The 13,557-nt window shown below is 47.9% G+C and overlaps 1 protein-coding gene across 1 annotated transcript in view; it reads right to left on the bottom strand.

Moving 5' to 3' along the window:
• Positions 1-757: 757 nt before the first annotated feature.
• Positions 758-13,557, bottom strand: part of rabggtb (Rab geranylgeranyltransferase subunit beta) — a 40,429-nt gene continuing 27,629 nt past the window's right edge. The window contains exons 6-9 of the mRNA XM_070885960.1: positions 12,705-12,815; positions 9,276-9,401; positions 5,037-5,186; positions 758-3,382 (exon numbers count right to left, since the gene is read on the bottom strand). Coding sequence (XP_070742061.1) covers positions 3,242-3,382; positions 5,037-5,186; positions 9,276-9,401; positions 12,705-12,815 — 528 coding nt within the window. The 3' untranslated portion in view covers positions 758-3,241. The remainder of the gene's footprint in view (positions 3,383-5,036; positions 5,187-9,275; positions 9,402-12,704; positions 12,816-13,557) is intronic.

The following is a 13,557-nucleotide window of genomic DNA, read 5'->3' on the forward strand; positions in this document are numbered from 1 at the left end:
AGAGAGAGGGGGGGAGGAGAGAGAGAGGGGGGAGGAGAGAGAGAGGGGGGGAGGAGAGAGAGAGGGGGGGAGGAGAGAGAGAGGGGGGGGAGGAGAGAGAGAGGGGGGGAGGAGAGAGAGAGGGGGGAGGAGAGAGAGAGGGGGGAGGAGAGAGAGAGGGGGGGAGGAGAGAGAGAGGGGGGGAGGAGAGAGAGAGGGGGGAGGAGAGAGAGAGGGGGGAGGAGAGAGGGGGGGAGGAGAGAGGGGGGGAGGGAGAGAGGGGGGGAGGAGAGAGGGGGGAGGAGAGAGGGGGGTGGAGAGAGAGAGGGGGGGAGGAGAGAGAGAGGGGGGAGGAGAGAGAGAGGGGGGAGGAGAGAGAGAGGGGGGGAGGAGAGAGAGAGGGGGGGAGGAGAGAGAGAGGGGGGGAGGAGAGAGAGAGGGGGGAGGAGAGAGAGAGGGGGGAGGAGAGAGAGAGGGGGGGAGGAGCGAGGAGGGGGGAGGAGAGAGAGAGGGGGGAGGAAGAGAGAGGGGGGAGGAGAGAGAGAGGGGGGAGGAGAGAGAGGGAAGGGAAGGAGAGAGAGAGGGGGGAAGGAGAGAGAGAGGGGGGGAGGGAGAGAGAGAGGGGTGGGAGGGAAAGAAAGAAAAGATAGTGAGAGATGTACAGAGAAGGATAGAGAGAGACAAGCTCAATAATCAGATTCTTCTTTGGAGGACAGGGAAGCAAAAAAAACTGCAATTTAATTTTAAAAAGACTTCGACATGACACAGGAATACCCATGTACAGAACAGCTGTGTTTATTTAAACATCCGGGGTTAACATGAGCATACATGCTCTTTCGATGAGACATTTACAAGTTTCAATTCCTAAATCATGACACAGTGTTTCCTTTGAAATAAATATGTTTAACTAAAGTTGGGGTTAAGTTGATAAAAAAATAAGACTAAACTAAAAGCGTGATTCTTTATAATGGTTACGTGGTATTACAGCGTAGGACACACAGACAATGATGCCATAAGTTTAATGTGCTGATTGACGATCCAGCAGCCCATATGCTGTCCAAGTTCCACTTTGCATTATTCAGCATATGTTTTTCCAAAAGTTTACACAGAAGGGCTGCTCCATTCGAGGTTCAAAGCTGCAAAGAGAATGTGGACCTTAAAAAGAGTTATTTGTTTAAAAAATAAATATGAACTTTTATTGGCGAGCTTAGCGTTATTTTATTTGCTTCAAGATGTAAAAACATCTTCCGCATTCCAGAAAAAACAACAGCCTGTGGGCTGCAGTTATTAAACTGTCCCACAATGCAGGATCTGTCTGAAACCTCAATCCCGGCTGTTGATCAGGTTTGTCTCAGTGAGCCGTGCACTCTCCTACTTTCAGTTCCTGCCAAGAGCGCATTTCCCACTTTTGTTTTTAGCTCGACCTTATAGCTACTTCCGCCACTGCTTCGACACTGTCGGTATTGCACTTTCCAATTAGACTAGTCAAAGCACTGCCCCCGCCATCTCTTCTCCCCATCACCCACCACCGCACTTCGTATCCTCGTCTACCGAGAGCTTTGGATCATCATGTGCTGCTCCAGAATTCCCTCACAGTCACCGAAAGCGTGTGGGAATCTGTCTGGCGGTCAGACCTCTCTGCCACGTTCTCAGACTCTCAGATTTATTTTTAATATTCAAGAACATTTACTGGCACCCTGGTCTCACAATGCAGGAGCAGAAAAAAAAAATGGAACGGAAGATTTCAATAAGCAGCACTGTAAACTCAGTACGGTACCTGACAGACTAACTCTCATTACAAAGGCTGTACCTGATTTCTGGGCACTAAAGCTTTACCCGATACTATGCAGGATGACTGCAACCCTGAAATAAAGTGCAGCGAATCGTTGAGTGTATTCAAGGCTGAGATCGATAGGTCTTTTGGACTCGAGGCTCATCAAGGGCGGGAAAGTGGAGTTGAGGTGGAAGATCAGCCGTGATCTTATTGAATGGCGGAGCAGGCTCGAGGGGCCGAATGGCCAACTCCTGCTCCAATTCTTATCTTCTTACGCACCCCCTGCCAATCTGTGTAGTCAGTATTTAGGCAGAGTTGTAGAATAAAGCAACTCTCCAGTGTAGAAACAAACCAAAAATGCATTTCAACCTTTTCCTGTGAAGCAGTGATTTTTAAAGTTTAAAAAAAATATATGAACGAAACATCCCCCACTTACTTCCCAGAACACAAAGTTAAATGCAGATTGGCAGCTAAGCTCGGATCACCAGCTTGACAGCAAATAAAGTTGTTTGGGGTTTTTAATCTGAATCTGGGTACAACCAAAACTGCAGGATGAACAAATATGGATTTATCTAGCAACTCTTATCCCAATGCATTTTACAGCCAATTAAGGGTAGTCACTGCCGGGAAACGCAGCAGCCAATTTGCGCACAGCAAGGTCCCATAAACAGCAACATGATAATGACCACATCATCAGTTTTAGTGACAACTGGTTGAGGAGTAAATATCGGCCAGGACATGGAGGAGAGCTCCCCTGTTCTTCTTCGACCTCTTGCCGTGGGAACTTTTACATCTACCTGAGGGAGCAGACCAGAAAGACCGCGCCTCCGACAGTGCAGCACTCCCTCACTGGAATGCCGGCCGAGGTCACGTGCTCAAGTCTCTGGACTGGGACTTGAATTCTCGAGCCTCTAACGTCAGGGGCAAGAGCGCTACGCTTAAATTAAAACTAACTTGGTTCACAATAAAAACAGGATGCACTCGAAAAATAATCTGTAATTTGGTTCCACAATGCTGCATTTAGGCTTTCGTTTTGCATTAAGAGGCCGTGAAATTCAACAGCGATTTACACATCACTGCAGCTCAACCCAAACTTTACATAGTTAAGTAGTCATCCCTTCTTTATAGATTAATGTATATATTATATATATATATATATCTCACAAAACAATTTATAACAGCAAAAAGGATGTGTAATACAGCAAGTACGCCACAATAAGACCACCTGGAATTGGTTGACCTGGAAATGCGTTTGGTTGCCATGACAGAAAGCATGTCATCAGTACACGGCTTTCCTCCCCTCCCCCGCCTCCAGCAGTGATACATAGAAGAGACCATACCTTGACGAACTGCTTGCATGTACCAGTTATAATAACCCACAAATTATTGCCAAACCCCAAGTGAGATGGTGGATGTTGAAGTAGCCTTTGTTAAGTGTCACGTTGATGGAAGTTCTGTCCATTCCAAACGGCACCCAGACAAGTCCCTTTAGCTCAGCAGCTCCGGTTGGATGCCTATCCTTCGCAAGGTATCCTCTGGCATGCAGAACACCGGGTTTACCGGCTTAATCTGCTGGTCTCCCAGGAGGGAGAGGCCTGCCACCCCAAACAAGGTGTGGAAGGGATCAACCTGGTCACAAAAAAAAAAACTACATTTCAGAATCGAGACATCGTTCTAGTAACCAAACTATTGTCTAATAATTATCCTTCCATGTAAAGTTACCAATAAATCATTGTGTTCTTCAACCCAAACACAAATCACTGGAGGCATTAACAATACATTATGATAAATAGATGCACTATCATCATCATCATAGAAACATAGAAAGTAGGTGCAGGAGTAGGCCCTTCGAGCCTGCACCACCATTCAATAAGGTCATGCAACTTCAGTACCCCATTCCTGCTTTCTCTCCAGACCCCTTTAGCCGTAAGGGCCACATCTAACTCCCTTTCGAATATATCCAACGAACTAGACTCAATAACTTTCTGTGGTAGAGAATTCCACAGGTTCACAACTCTCTGAGTGAAGAAGTTTCTCCTCATCTCAGTCCTAGATGGCTTACCCCTTATCCTTAGACTGTGACCCCTGGTTCTGGACTTCTCCAGCATCGGGAACATTCTTCCTGCATCTAACCTGTCCAATCCCATCAGAATTTTGTGCGTTTGTATGAGATCCCCTCTCATTCTTCTAAATTCCAGTGAATATAAGCCTAGTCGATCCAGTCTTTCTTCATATGTCAGTACTGACATCCCAGGAATCAGTCTGGTGAACCTTCGCTGCACTCCCTCAATAGCAAGAATGTCCTTCCTCAGATTAGCAGACCAAAACTGCACACAATATTCCAGGTGAGGCCTCACCAAGGCCCTGTAGTAAGACCTCCCTGCGCCTATACTCAAATCCTCTCGCTATGAAGGCCAACATGCCATTTTCATCATAGGCAGTTCCTCGGAATCGAGGAAGACTTGCTTCCACTCTAAAAATGAGTCCTTAGGTGGCTGAACAGTCCAATACGGGAACCACAGTCCCTGTCACAGGTGGGACAGACAGTGGTTGAAGGAAAGAGTGGGCAGGGAGTCTGGTTTGCCGCATGCTCCTTCCGCTGCCTGCGCTTGATTTCTGAATGCTCTTGGCGACGAGACTCGAGGTGCTCAGCGCCCTCCCGGATGCACTTCCTCCATTTAGGGCAGTCTTTGGCCAGGGACTCCCAGGTGTCGGTGGGGATGTCGCACTTTATCAAGAAGGTGCCAACACTTGTGTTAAATAGCAGAGGGAGGAATGTCACAATCATGAAGGGTTTTGATAAGAGCAATTAAGGAGAAACTGTATCTAGTGGCGGGAGGGTTGGTAACCAGAGGACACAGATTGAAGATCATTTTCGAAAGAATCAGAGGGGAGATGATAATTTTCTTTATTACGCAGCGAGTTGTTGTGATCGGGAACGCGCTGTCTGAAAGGGCGGTGGGAGCAGATTCAATAGTAACTTTCAAACAGGGAATTGGATAAATACTTGAAGGGGAAAGATTTACCGGGCTGTGGGGAAAGAGCGGGGAGTGGGACTAATTGGATCGCTCTGTCACAGAGCCGGCACAGGTACGATGGGCCGAATGGCCTCCTTCTGTGCTGTGAGATTCTGTGATTTGTGTGCCTTACTGGATTTGTAACTGAGCTCTCTGGTTCTGGATACAGTGGCAACATGCAGACTTCCAAATACAATACACGGTTCCATGGCACGCAACTAAAAGTCCCCGTTTCCCCTCCCCCGCCCCCCCACAATTATACTTACTACGTCTCCAGGCCGGTCTGCAAACCCACCAGTCTCCTCGTCCTGACAGGCCAAGATAAAACAGCTCAACTTATTCTTGTCGATCCAGTGCAGTCGGCCAATAATCTTCAGCGAGGCCAGCACCCACCAGGAGTAGCAAACATCTGGCAACTGTGAGGAGGCAGGAAGGTGCTGACATGAAGGAATGCAAACACACAGCTGTTTCCCATCAGCTTACATAAGAAATAGAAGCAGGAGTCGGCCAAACGGCCCCTCGAGCTGATCTGCTGCATCAACTCCATTTTCCCGCCCTATCCCCATATCCCTGGATTCCCTTAGTAAGAATCTATTGATCTCAGCCTTGAATAAACTCAACGACTGAGCATCCACAGCCCTCTGGGGCAGATATTTCCAAAGATTCACAACCCTCTGAGTGACATATCAGTCCTAAATGAGAGGTTATCCACTTCGGCAGAAATAATAGAAAAGCAAATTGTAATTTAAATGGAGAAAGATTGCAAAGTGCTGCAGTACAGAGGGACCTGGGGGTCCTTGTGTATGAAACACAAAAAGTTAGGATGCAGGTACAGCAAGTGATCAGGAAGGCAAATGGAATGTTGGCCTTTATTGCAAAGGGGGATAGAGTATAAAAGCAGAGAAGTCCTGCTACAACTGTACAGGGTATTGGTGAGGCCACACCTGGAGTACTGCGTGCAGTTATGATCTCCGTATTTAAGGAGGGATATACTTGCATTGGAGGCTGTTCAGAGAAGGTTCACTGGGTTGACTCTGGAGATGAGGGGGTTGACTTGAGGCTAGGTTGAGCCTGTACTCATTGGAGTTCAGAAGAATGAGAGGTGATCTTATTGAAACATGTAAGATAATGATGGGGCTTGACAAGTTGGATGCAGAGAGGATATTTCCACTCATAGGGGAAATAAAACTAGGGTACATAGTCTCAGAATAAAGGGGCCACCAATTTAAAACTGAGATGAGGAGGAATTTCTTCTCTCAGAGGGTTGTAAATCTGTGGAATTCTCTGCCCTGGAGAGATGTGGAGGCTGGGTGATTGAATATATTTAAGGCGGAGATAGACAGATGTTTGAGCGATAAGGGAGTAAAGGGTTATGGGGAGCGGGCAGGGAAGTGGAGCTGAGTCCATGATCAGATCAGCCACGATCGTATTAAATGGCGGAGCAGGCTCGAGGGGTCAAATGGCCTACGCCTGCTCCTATTTCTTGTGTTTAGTGAACCTTTGCTGTATCCCCTCTAAGGCAAGTATATCCTTCTTTGGGTTTGGAGACCAAAACTGTACACAGTCCTCCAGATGTGGTCTTCCCATGGCCCAATAACCAAAACTAAGGTTAAAGATTACATAGACACGCGGACTATAAACACCAGCATCAGACTAGTTGGGCCGAATGGCCTGTTTCCGTGCTGTACATTCTATGTCATTTTATGACACCCGCTCATCTCAGCTCTTTTGATTGAACACTTTGAGAGACAATTTTTTTTTAAAGCAGTGAGCAATAGCTTTTCGAGGGGGTGTTGGCTGGGCGGGAGGGGGAGTAAGGTGGAGATAGATAACCCGAGGGCAATAATACAAGGGATCTGTGGCAACAGTCGCAGCGGCAAACAAAACACTCGCAACTATTGTCGCCAACTCTACTGAAAGCATCCTGTTTTTGAGCACGGATCAGAAATTCCTCAAATATTTAACGCAGACATCAAAAGCTTGTTTAAAAAAAATAGGCGGCCAAATCTGGGAGTTCCAGGATTTTGACCCAGCAACGCTGAAGGAACAGCCAACATATGTCCAAGTCAGGATTGCATGCATGGCTTGGAGGGGAACTTGGGAGGTTTCCTTTTAGGGACCACGCTTTCGGAAGGATGTGAAGGTTTAGAGAGGGTACAGCAGAGATTCCAGGGATGAGGGATTAGAGTTACGTGGAGAGACTGCAGAAGCTGGGAGTGTTCTCTTTGGAGCAGAGAAGGCTAAGAGGAGATTTGATTGAGGTGTTTAAAATAATGGAGGGTTTAGATAAAGTAAAGAGAAATTGTTTCCAATGGCTGGAGATCAATAACCAGAGGGATCAGGTTTAAGGTGACTGGCAAAAGAACCAGAGGCAATATGAGGGAATATATTTTTCACTCAATGAGCGTTAGGGATTTTGAACGCATGGTCTGAAAGGGCGGTGGATACAGATTTAATAGTGGCCTTCAAAAGGAAATGGGATAAATACTTGGAGAAAAAAATTGCAGGAATATGGGGAAAGAGCAGGGGGGAGGGGGGAGTGGGACTAACTAGATTGCACTTTAGAGGAGCCAGCACAGACTTAATGGGCCGAACGTGCGGTATTATTCTATGATTCTAATGGACTTGCCATGTGCCTGCTACTCTTGTCCTTCTAGGTGTTGGAGGTCGCGGGTTTGGGAGGTGCTGTCGAAATAGTCGTGGTGAGTTGCTGCAGTGTACGCTATCCTCTGATACATGCACCTACTAAACTCCATCATTAATGAAGCATGATACCCCAGTTGATAACAGGCAGATCATCAAGAATCCTTAAATTGTAGATGGCTTATGTACATGGTGCAGCCGACACCCAAGTACAAGGCAGGGAACACCTACTGAATATGTCAGGCATAAAGGCATACCTTATCTAATAAGATATTGTGCGTATTTTTCATCACACAATCAGGAAAGCAGACAATTGAAGTTTATTTAATGGAGATTCAACTGCAAATTAAAAATCTGAAGAACGTAAAATTGGAAAAGTTTCGAACAGCTACAGGAACTCTATCGGGATGGTTTTCACCAGTAAGGCCGGCATTTAGTGCCCATCTCTAGTATCCCCGAGATGGTGGTGAGGGGCTGCATTCGCCTTGAACCACTGGTACAACCGAGTGGCTTTCCATTTGCTGTGGAGACTGAAGTCACATATAGGCCCAGACCGGGGAAGGACAGTCAACCAGTTGGGTCTTTAAAAACAACAATCGGACAGCTTCATGGTCACTTTTACCGAGACCAACTTTTTATTTCCAGATTTTATAACGGGAATTCAAATTCTGAAACCACCAGGGCAGGATTCAAACTTGCGTGTATTAGTTCCCAGTTCCCTAGTCTACGCCACCGTACACAACAGGCAAAGAAATTTACATGTTAGCTAGTAACGCACTTAAGAAATAGAAGCAGGAGTCGGCTATTCGGCCCCTCGAGCCTGCTCCGCCATTCAATAAGATCACGGCTGATCTTTGACCTCAACTCCACTTTCCCGCCCGATCCCCATATCCCTTGATTCCCTTAGTGCCCAAAAAACTAATCGATCTCAGCCTTGAATATACTCAACGACTGAGCCTCCACAGCCCTCTGGGGCAGAGAATTCCAGCGATTCACCACCCTCTGAGTGAAGAAATTCCTCCTCATCTCAGTCCTAAATGGCCGACCCCTTATCCTGAGACTGTGACCCCTGGTTCTAGACTCCCCAGCCCGGGGGAAACATCCTCCCTGCATCTACCCTGACAAGCCCTGTAAGAATTTTGTATGTTTCATAAGAACATAAGAAATAGGAGCAGGAGTAGGCCATATGGCCCCTCAAGCCTGCTCAGCCATTCAATACGATCATGGCTGGTCTGATCATGGACTCAGCTCCACTTCCCCGTCCGCTCCCCATAACCCCTTATCCCCTTTTCGGTTAAGAAACTGCTTATCTGTCTTTTCAACGAGATCACCTCTTATTCTTCTAAACTCTAGAGAATATAGGCCTATCCTACTCAATCTCTCCTAATAGTTCAATCTCCGCCCATCCCAGGAATCAGTCTGGTGAACCTTCGTTGCACTCCATCTATGGCAAGTGTATCCTTCCTTGCGTATGAGATGAAAACTGTACACAATACTCCAGGTGCGGTCTCACCAGGGCCCTATATAATTGCAGTAAGACGTCTTTACACTAGTAAAATGCAGAGAAGCAGATTATCTGATGCATTACTGCATTGCTGTTTGTGGGAGCTTGCTGTGCACAACTTGGCTGCTGCGATTCCGACATTACAACACTTCAAAAAGTAATTCATTGGCTTTGTGACGTCCCAAGGTTGTGACAGGCGCTATAGAAATGCAAGTCCTCTATTTAATAAATGAAGGGGCGAGTGACTTGCATACAATAACCAATCGGGGAGTTTTCTTGTCTTGGAAGAAAAATCTATTTTGAGTAGGTGTGAATCACCTTTTAAAAAAATAAAGAGTTTGTCTTTTTTGCTGGATACCTTCTCAGGTCGTCCATTAAGTCCCCCAGATGGTAACTGGCGCTCACACAGCCACCAGCCCAGCAGGTCGGCATTCACTTGGTGCAACTGGCCTGTTATCGCCAGAAATCCCGTGCAGCAATATATCTAGAAAGGAGAGAACAACATGTGTGTTAAAACTCTCACCACCATCTCACGTCTTGGAGAAGCCGGTTCCCCAATTCCCACAGAAAGAGTGCACCGCCAGTGCATGCTCTATTTCCATTTTAACGCCTGGGATTAGAGGGCAATTTAGTGGAGACTATAGTCACAAACATATATTTTATACACGCACTTCAATGGCAAATGTCCCTTTTAATTCTAAAAGCAAAGATCACAATGTACAGGCAGTTTTGAGTGGAAGCAAAAAATGCTGCGAATAAACAGTAAACCATCATTCGTAAAGGCAGATTATTTCGGGTACAGGTCTTTCATCAGAACTGGGTTCTCTAAGCAAATTTCCATTTCGGAGGCTGTTGGCACAACTGGTGTCAGCTGTGGCTCACGCCCGAGTCAGAAGACCGTGGGCTCAAGGCCCCACTCCAGAGACTTGAGCACTAAAATCGAGGCCGACTCTCTGAGTGCAGTACTGAAGGAGGGGCAGTACTGAGGGAGCGCTGCACTGTCGGAAGGGCAGTACTGAGGGAGCGCTGCACTGTCGGAGGGGCAGTACTGAGGGAGCGCTGCACTGTCGGAGGGGCAGTACTGAGGAAGAGAGTGTTTGAAGACATGGCCCTCAAATCTACCACCAAGCTCATGGTCTACAGGGCTGTAGTAATACCCACCCTCCTGCATGGATCCGAGACATGGACGCTGTATAGAAGGCATCTCAAGTCGCTGGAGATATATCACCAACGATGTCTCCGCAAACTCCTGCCGATCCCCTGGGAGGACAAGTGCACCAACATCGGCATCCTCGTCCAGGCTAACATCTCCAGTATTGAAGCACTGACCACACTCGATCAGCTTCACTGGGCAGGCCACATATGCCAGATTTGAGACTCCCGAAGCAAATGCTTTATGCGGAGCTCTGTCATGTTAAACGAGCCAAAGGTGGGCAGTGGAAGCGTTACAAGGACACCCTCAAGGCCGCCCTGGTAAAGTGCGACATCACCACTGCCAGAATGGCAGGCAGTGACCAGTGGGGTGCCGCAGGGTTCAGTGCTGGGACCCCAGCTATTTACAATATACATCAATGATTTAGATGAAGGAATTGAATGTAATATCTCCAAGTTTGCGGATGACACTAAGCTGGGTGGCAGTGTGAGCTGTGAGGAGGACGCTAAGCGACTGCAGGGTGACTTGGACAGGTTAGGTGAGTGGGCAAATGCATGGCAGATGCAGTATAATGTGGATAAATGTGAGGTTATCCACTTTGGGGGCAAAAACAAGATGATTATCTGAATAGTGACAGATAAGGAAAAGGGGAGGTGCAACGAGACCTGGGTGTCATGGTACATCAGTCATTGAAGTTTGGCATGCAGGTACAGCAGGTGGTGAAGGCGGCAAATGGCATGCTGGCCTTCATAGCGAGGGGATTTGAGTATAGGAGCAGGGAGATCTTACTGCAGTTGTACAGGGCCTTGGTGAGGCCTCACCTGGAATATTGTGTTCCGTTTTGGTCTCCTAATCTGAGGAAGGATGTTCTTGCTATTGAGGGAGTGCAGTGAAGGTTCACCAGACTGATTCCCGGGATGGCAGGACTGACATATGAGGAGAGACTGGATCAACTGGGCTTGTATCCACTGGAATTTAGAAGAATGAGGGGGGATCTCATAGAAACATATAAAATTCTGACGGGATTGGACAGGTTAGAGGCAGGAAGAACGTTCCCGATGTTGGGGAGTTCCAGAACCAGGGTACACAGTCTAAGAATGAGGGGAAAGCCATTTAGGACCGAGATGAGGAGAAACTTCTTAACTCAGAGAGTGGTTAACCTGTGGAATTCTCTACCGCAGAAAGTTGTTGAGGTCAGTTTGTTAGATATATTCAAAAGGGAGTTAGATATGGCCCTTACGGCTAAAGGGATCAAGGAGTATGGAGAGAAAGCAGGAAAGGGGTACTGAGGGAATGATCATCCATGATCATATTGAATGGCGGTGCAGACTCAAAGGGCCGAATAGCCTGCTCATGTACCTATTTTCTATGTTTCTGACACCTGGGAGACCCTGGCCGAAGACCGCCCGAGGTGGAAAAAGTGCATCCGAGAAGGCGTTGAGGAAAAGAGCGTGAAGAGGTCAATCGCAGACAGCGGAAGGAGCGTGCGGCAAACCAGCCCCACCCATCCCTTCCCTCGACGAATGTCTGTCCCACCTGTGACAGGAACTGTGGCTCTTGTATTGGACTGTTCAGCCACCTGAGAACTCACTTTGGGAGTGGAAGCAAATCTTCCTCGATTCCGAGGGACTGCCTATGATGATGATTGAGGGAGCGCTGCACTGTCGGAGGGGCAGTAATCAGGGAGTGCTGCACTGTCGGAGGGGCAGTACTGAGGGAGTGCTGCACTGTCGGAGGGGCAGTACTGAGGGAGCGCTGCACTGTCGGAGGGGCAGTAATCAGGGAGTGCTGCACTGTCGGAGGGGCAGTACTGAGGGAGTGCTGCACTGTCGGAGGGGCAGTACTGAGGGAGTGCTGCACTGTCGGAGGGGCAGTACTGAGGGAATGATGCACAGGCGGAGGGGCAGTACTGAGGGAGTGCTGCACTGTCGGAGGGGCAGTACTGAGGGAATGATGCACAGGCGGAGGGGCAGTACTGAGGGAGCGCTGCACTGTCGGAGGGGCAGTACTGAGGGAATGATGCACAGGCGGAGGGGCAGTACTGAGGGAGCGCTGCACTGTCGGAGGGGGTGGGGGTGGCAGTAATGAGGGTGCTCTGCACTGTTGGAGGATCTGTCTTTCGGAAGAGACGTTAAACCAAAGCCTCGTCGGCTCTCTCCTATTGCATTATTTTGAAGAAGAGCGTTGGACGGTTTTCCTGGTCAATATTTATCCTACTAACATCATTAGAACAGAGTATCTGCTTATTAAATCTTTGCTGTCCGCGGGAGCTTGCTGTACGCAAATTGGCTGCCGCGTTTCCTACATTACAACAGTGACTACACCTCAGAAGTACTTCATTGGCTGTAAAGCGCTTTGGGACGACCTGAGGTGATGAAAAACACTGCATAAATGCAAGACCTTTCTTTATAACATTAGCGAGCAAAGTTGGAAAATCCACTTTGCCCAAGTGCAGAGATTTGCGCTGAGGTTAGTGATTAAAGTTAAGGTTCTTTCTTTACTGTGTATTTCCAGCATTTTGTTTTCCATATCAGGTTTCATGCACTGAGCAGCTTAAAATCTATTAACGCTCCAGAGCCAAGTTTCAATGAATGAACGCTAAATCCTTTAGATTGCAAACAAATGCTGACTTGCCTGTCCCGCGTGAGATTCAGAGCCTGGTCTGCAACCAAATCCTCCATCGAAGTTCATGCAGGATAAAACAAATTCTGCTGCTGAATCTAGATTGATGGCATCCAATCTTCCCTGGAACACAACCCACACTGGTATTACCAACCAGCGGTACAAAAGCTATGTTGATCAAAGATAAGCCGCTGAATCTGCCCAAACCTGTTGTACACTTCCCTACTCACTCGTCACCTCTGTACAAGGTTTACCCTTCTCCCCATCTCTCCCGGAGGCACTTACTGATGGTGGGATACAATTTCATGACCATCTGCACCGCCAGGAACTCCTGCACGGCAAGTGAGCCCCAGGTGGGCAGAGGAAACGTTACAGGGACACCCTCAAAGCCTCCCTGATAAAGTGCAACATCCCCACCGACACCTGGGAGTCCCTGGCCAAAGACCGCCCTAAGTGGAGGAAGTGCATCCGGGAGGGCGCTGAGCACCTTGAGTCTCGTCACCGAGAGCATGCAGAAAGCAAGCGCAGGCAGCGGAAGGAGCGTGCGGCAAACCAGTCCCACCCACCCCTTCCCTCAACCACTGTCTGTCCCACCTGTGACAGGGACTGTGGCTCTCGTATTGGACTGTTCAGTCACCTGAGAACTCACTTTTAGAGTGGAAGCAAGTCTTCCTCGATTCCGAGGGACTGCCTATGAATGAATGAATGAATGAATGATTGAATGAGTGAATGAGTGGCCATTCTTCTTGGAGCTTAAACAGCGTCAGTTATGGCTCAGTGGGCAGCAATCTTGCCTCGGAGTCAGAAGTCCCACTCCGGATATTTAAGCATTTAATAGAGCTGACAGAGTGTTGCACTGTTGGAG

The sequence above is a fragment of the Pristiophorus japonicus genome, chromosome 8 (assembly GCF_044704955.1).
Source record: "Pristiophorus japonicus isolate sPriJap1 chromosome 8, sPriJap1.hap1, whole genome shotgun sequence".
NCBI classification, from domain to species: domain Eukaryota; kingdom Metazoa; phylum Chordata; class Chondrichthyes; family Pristiophoridae; genus Pristiophorus; species Pristiophorus japonicus.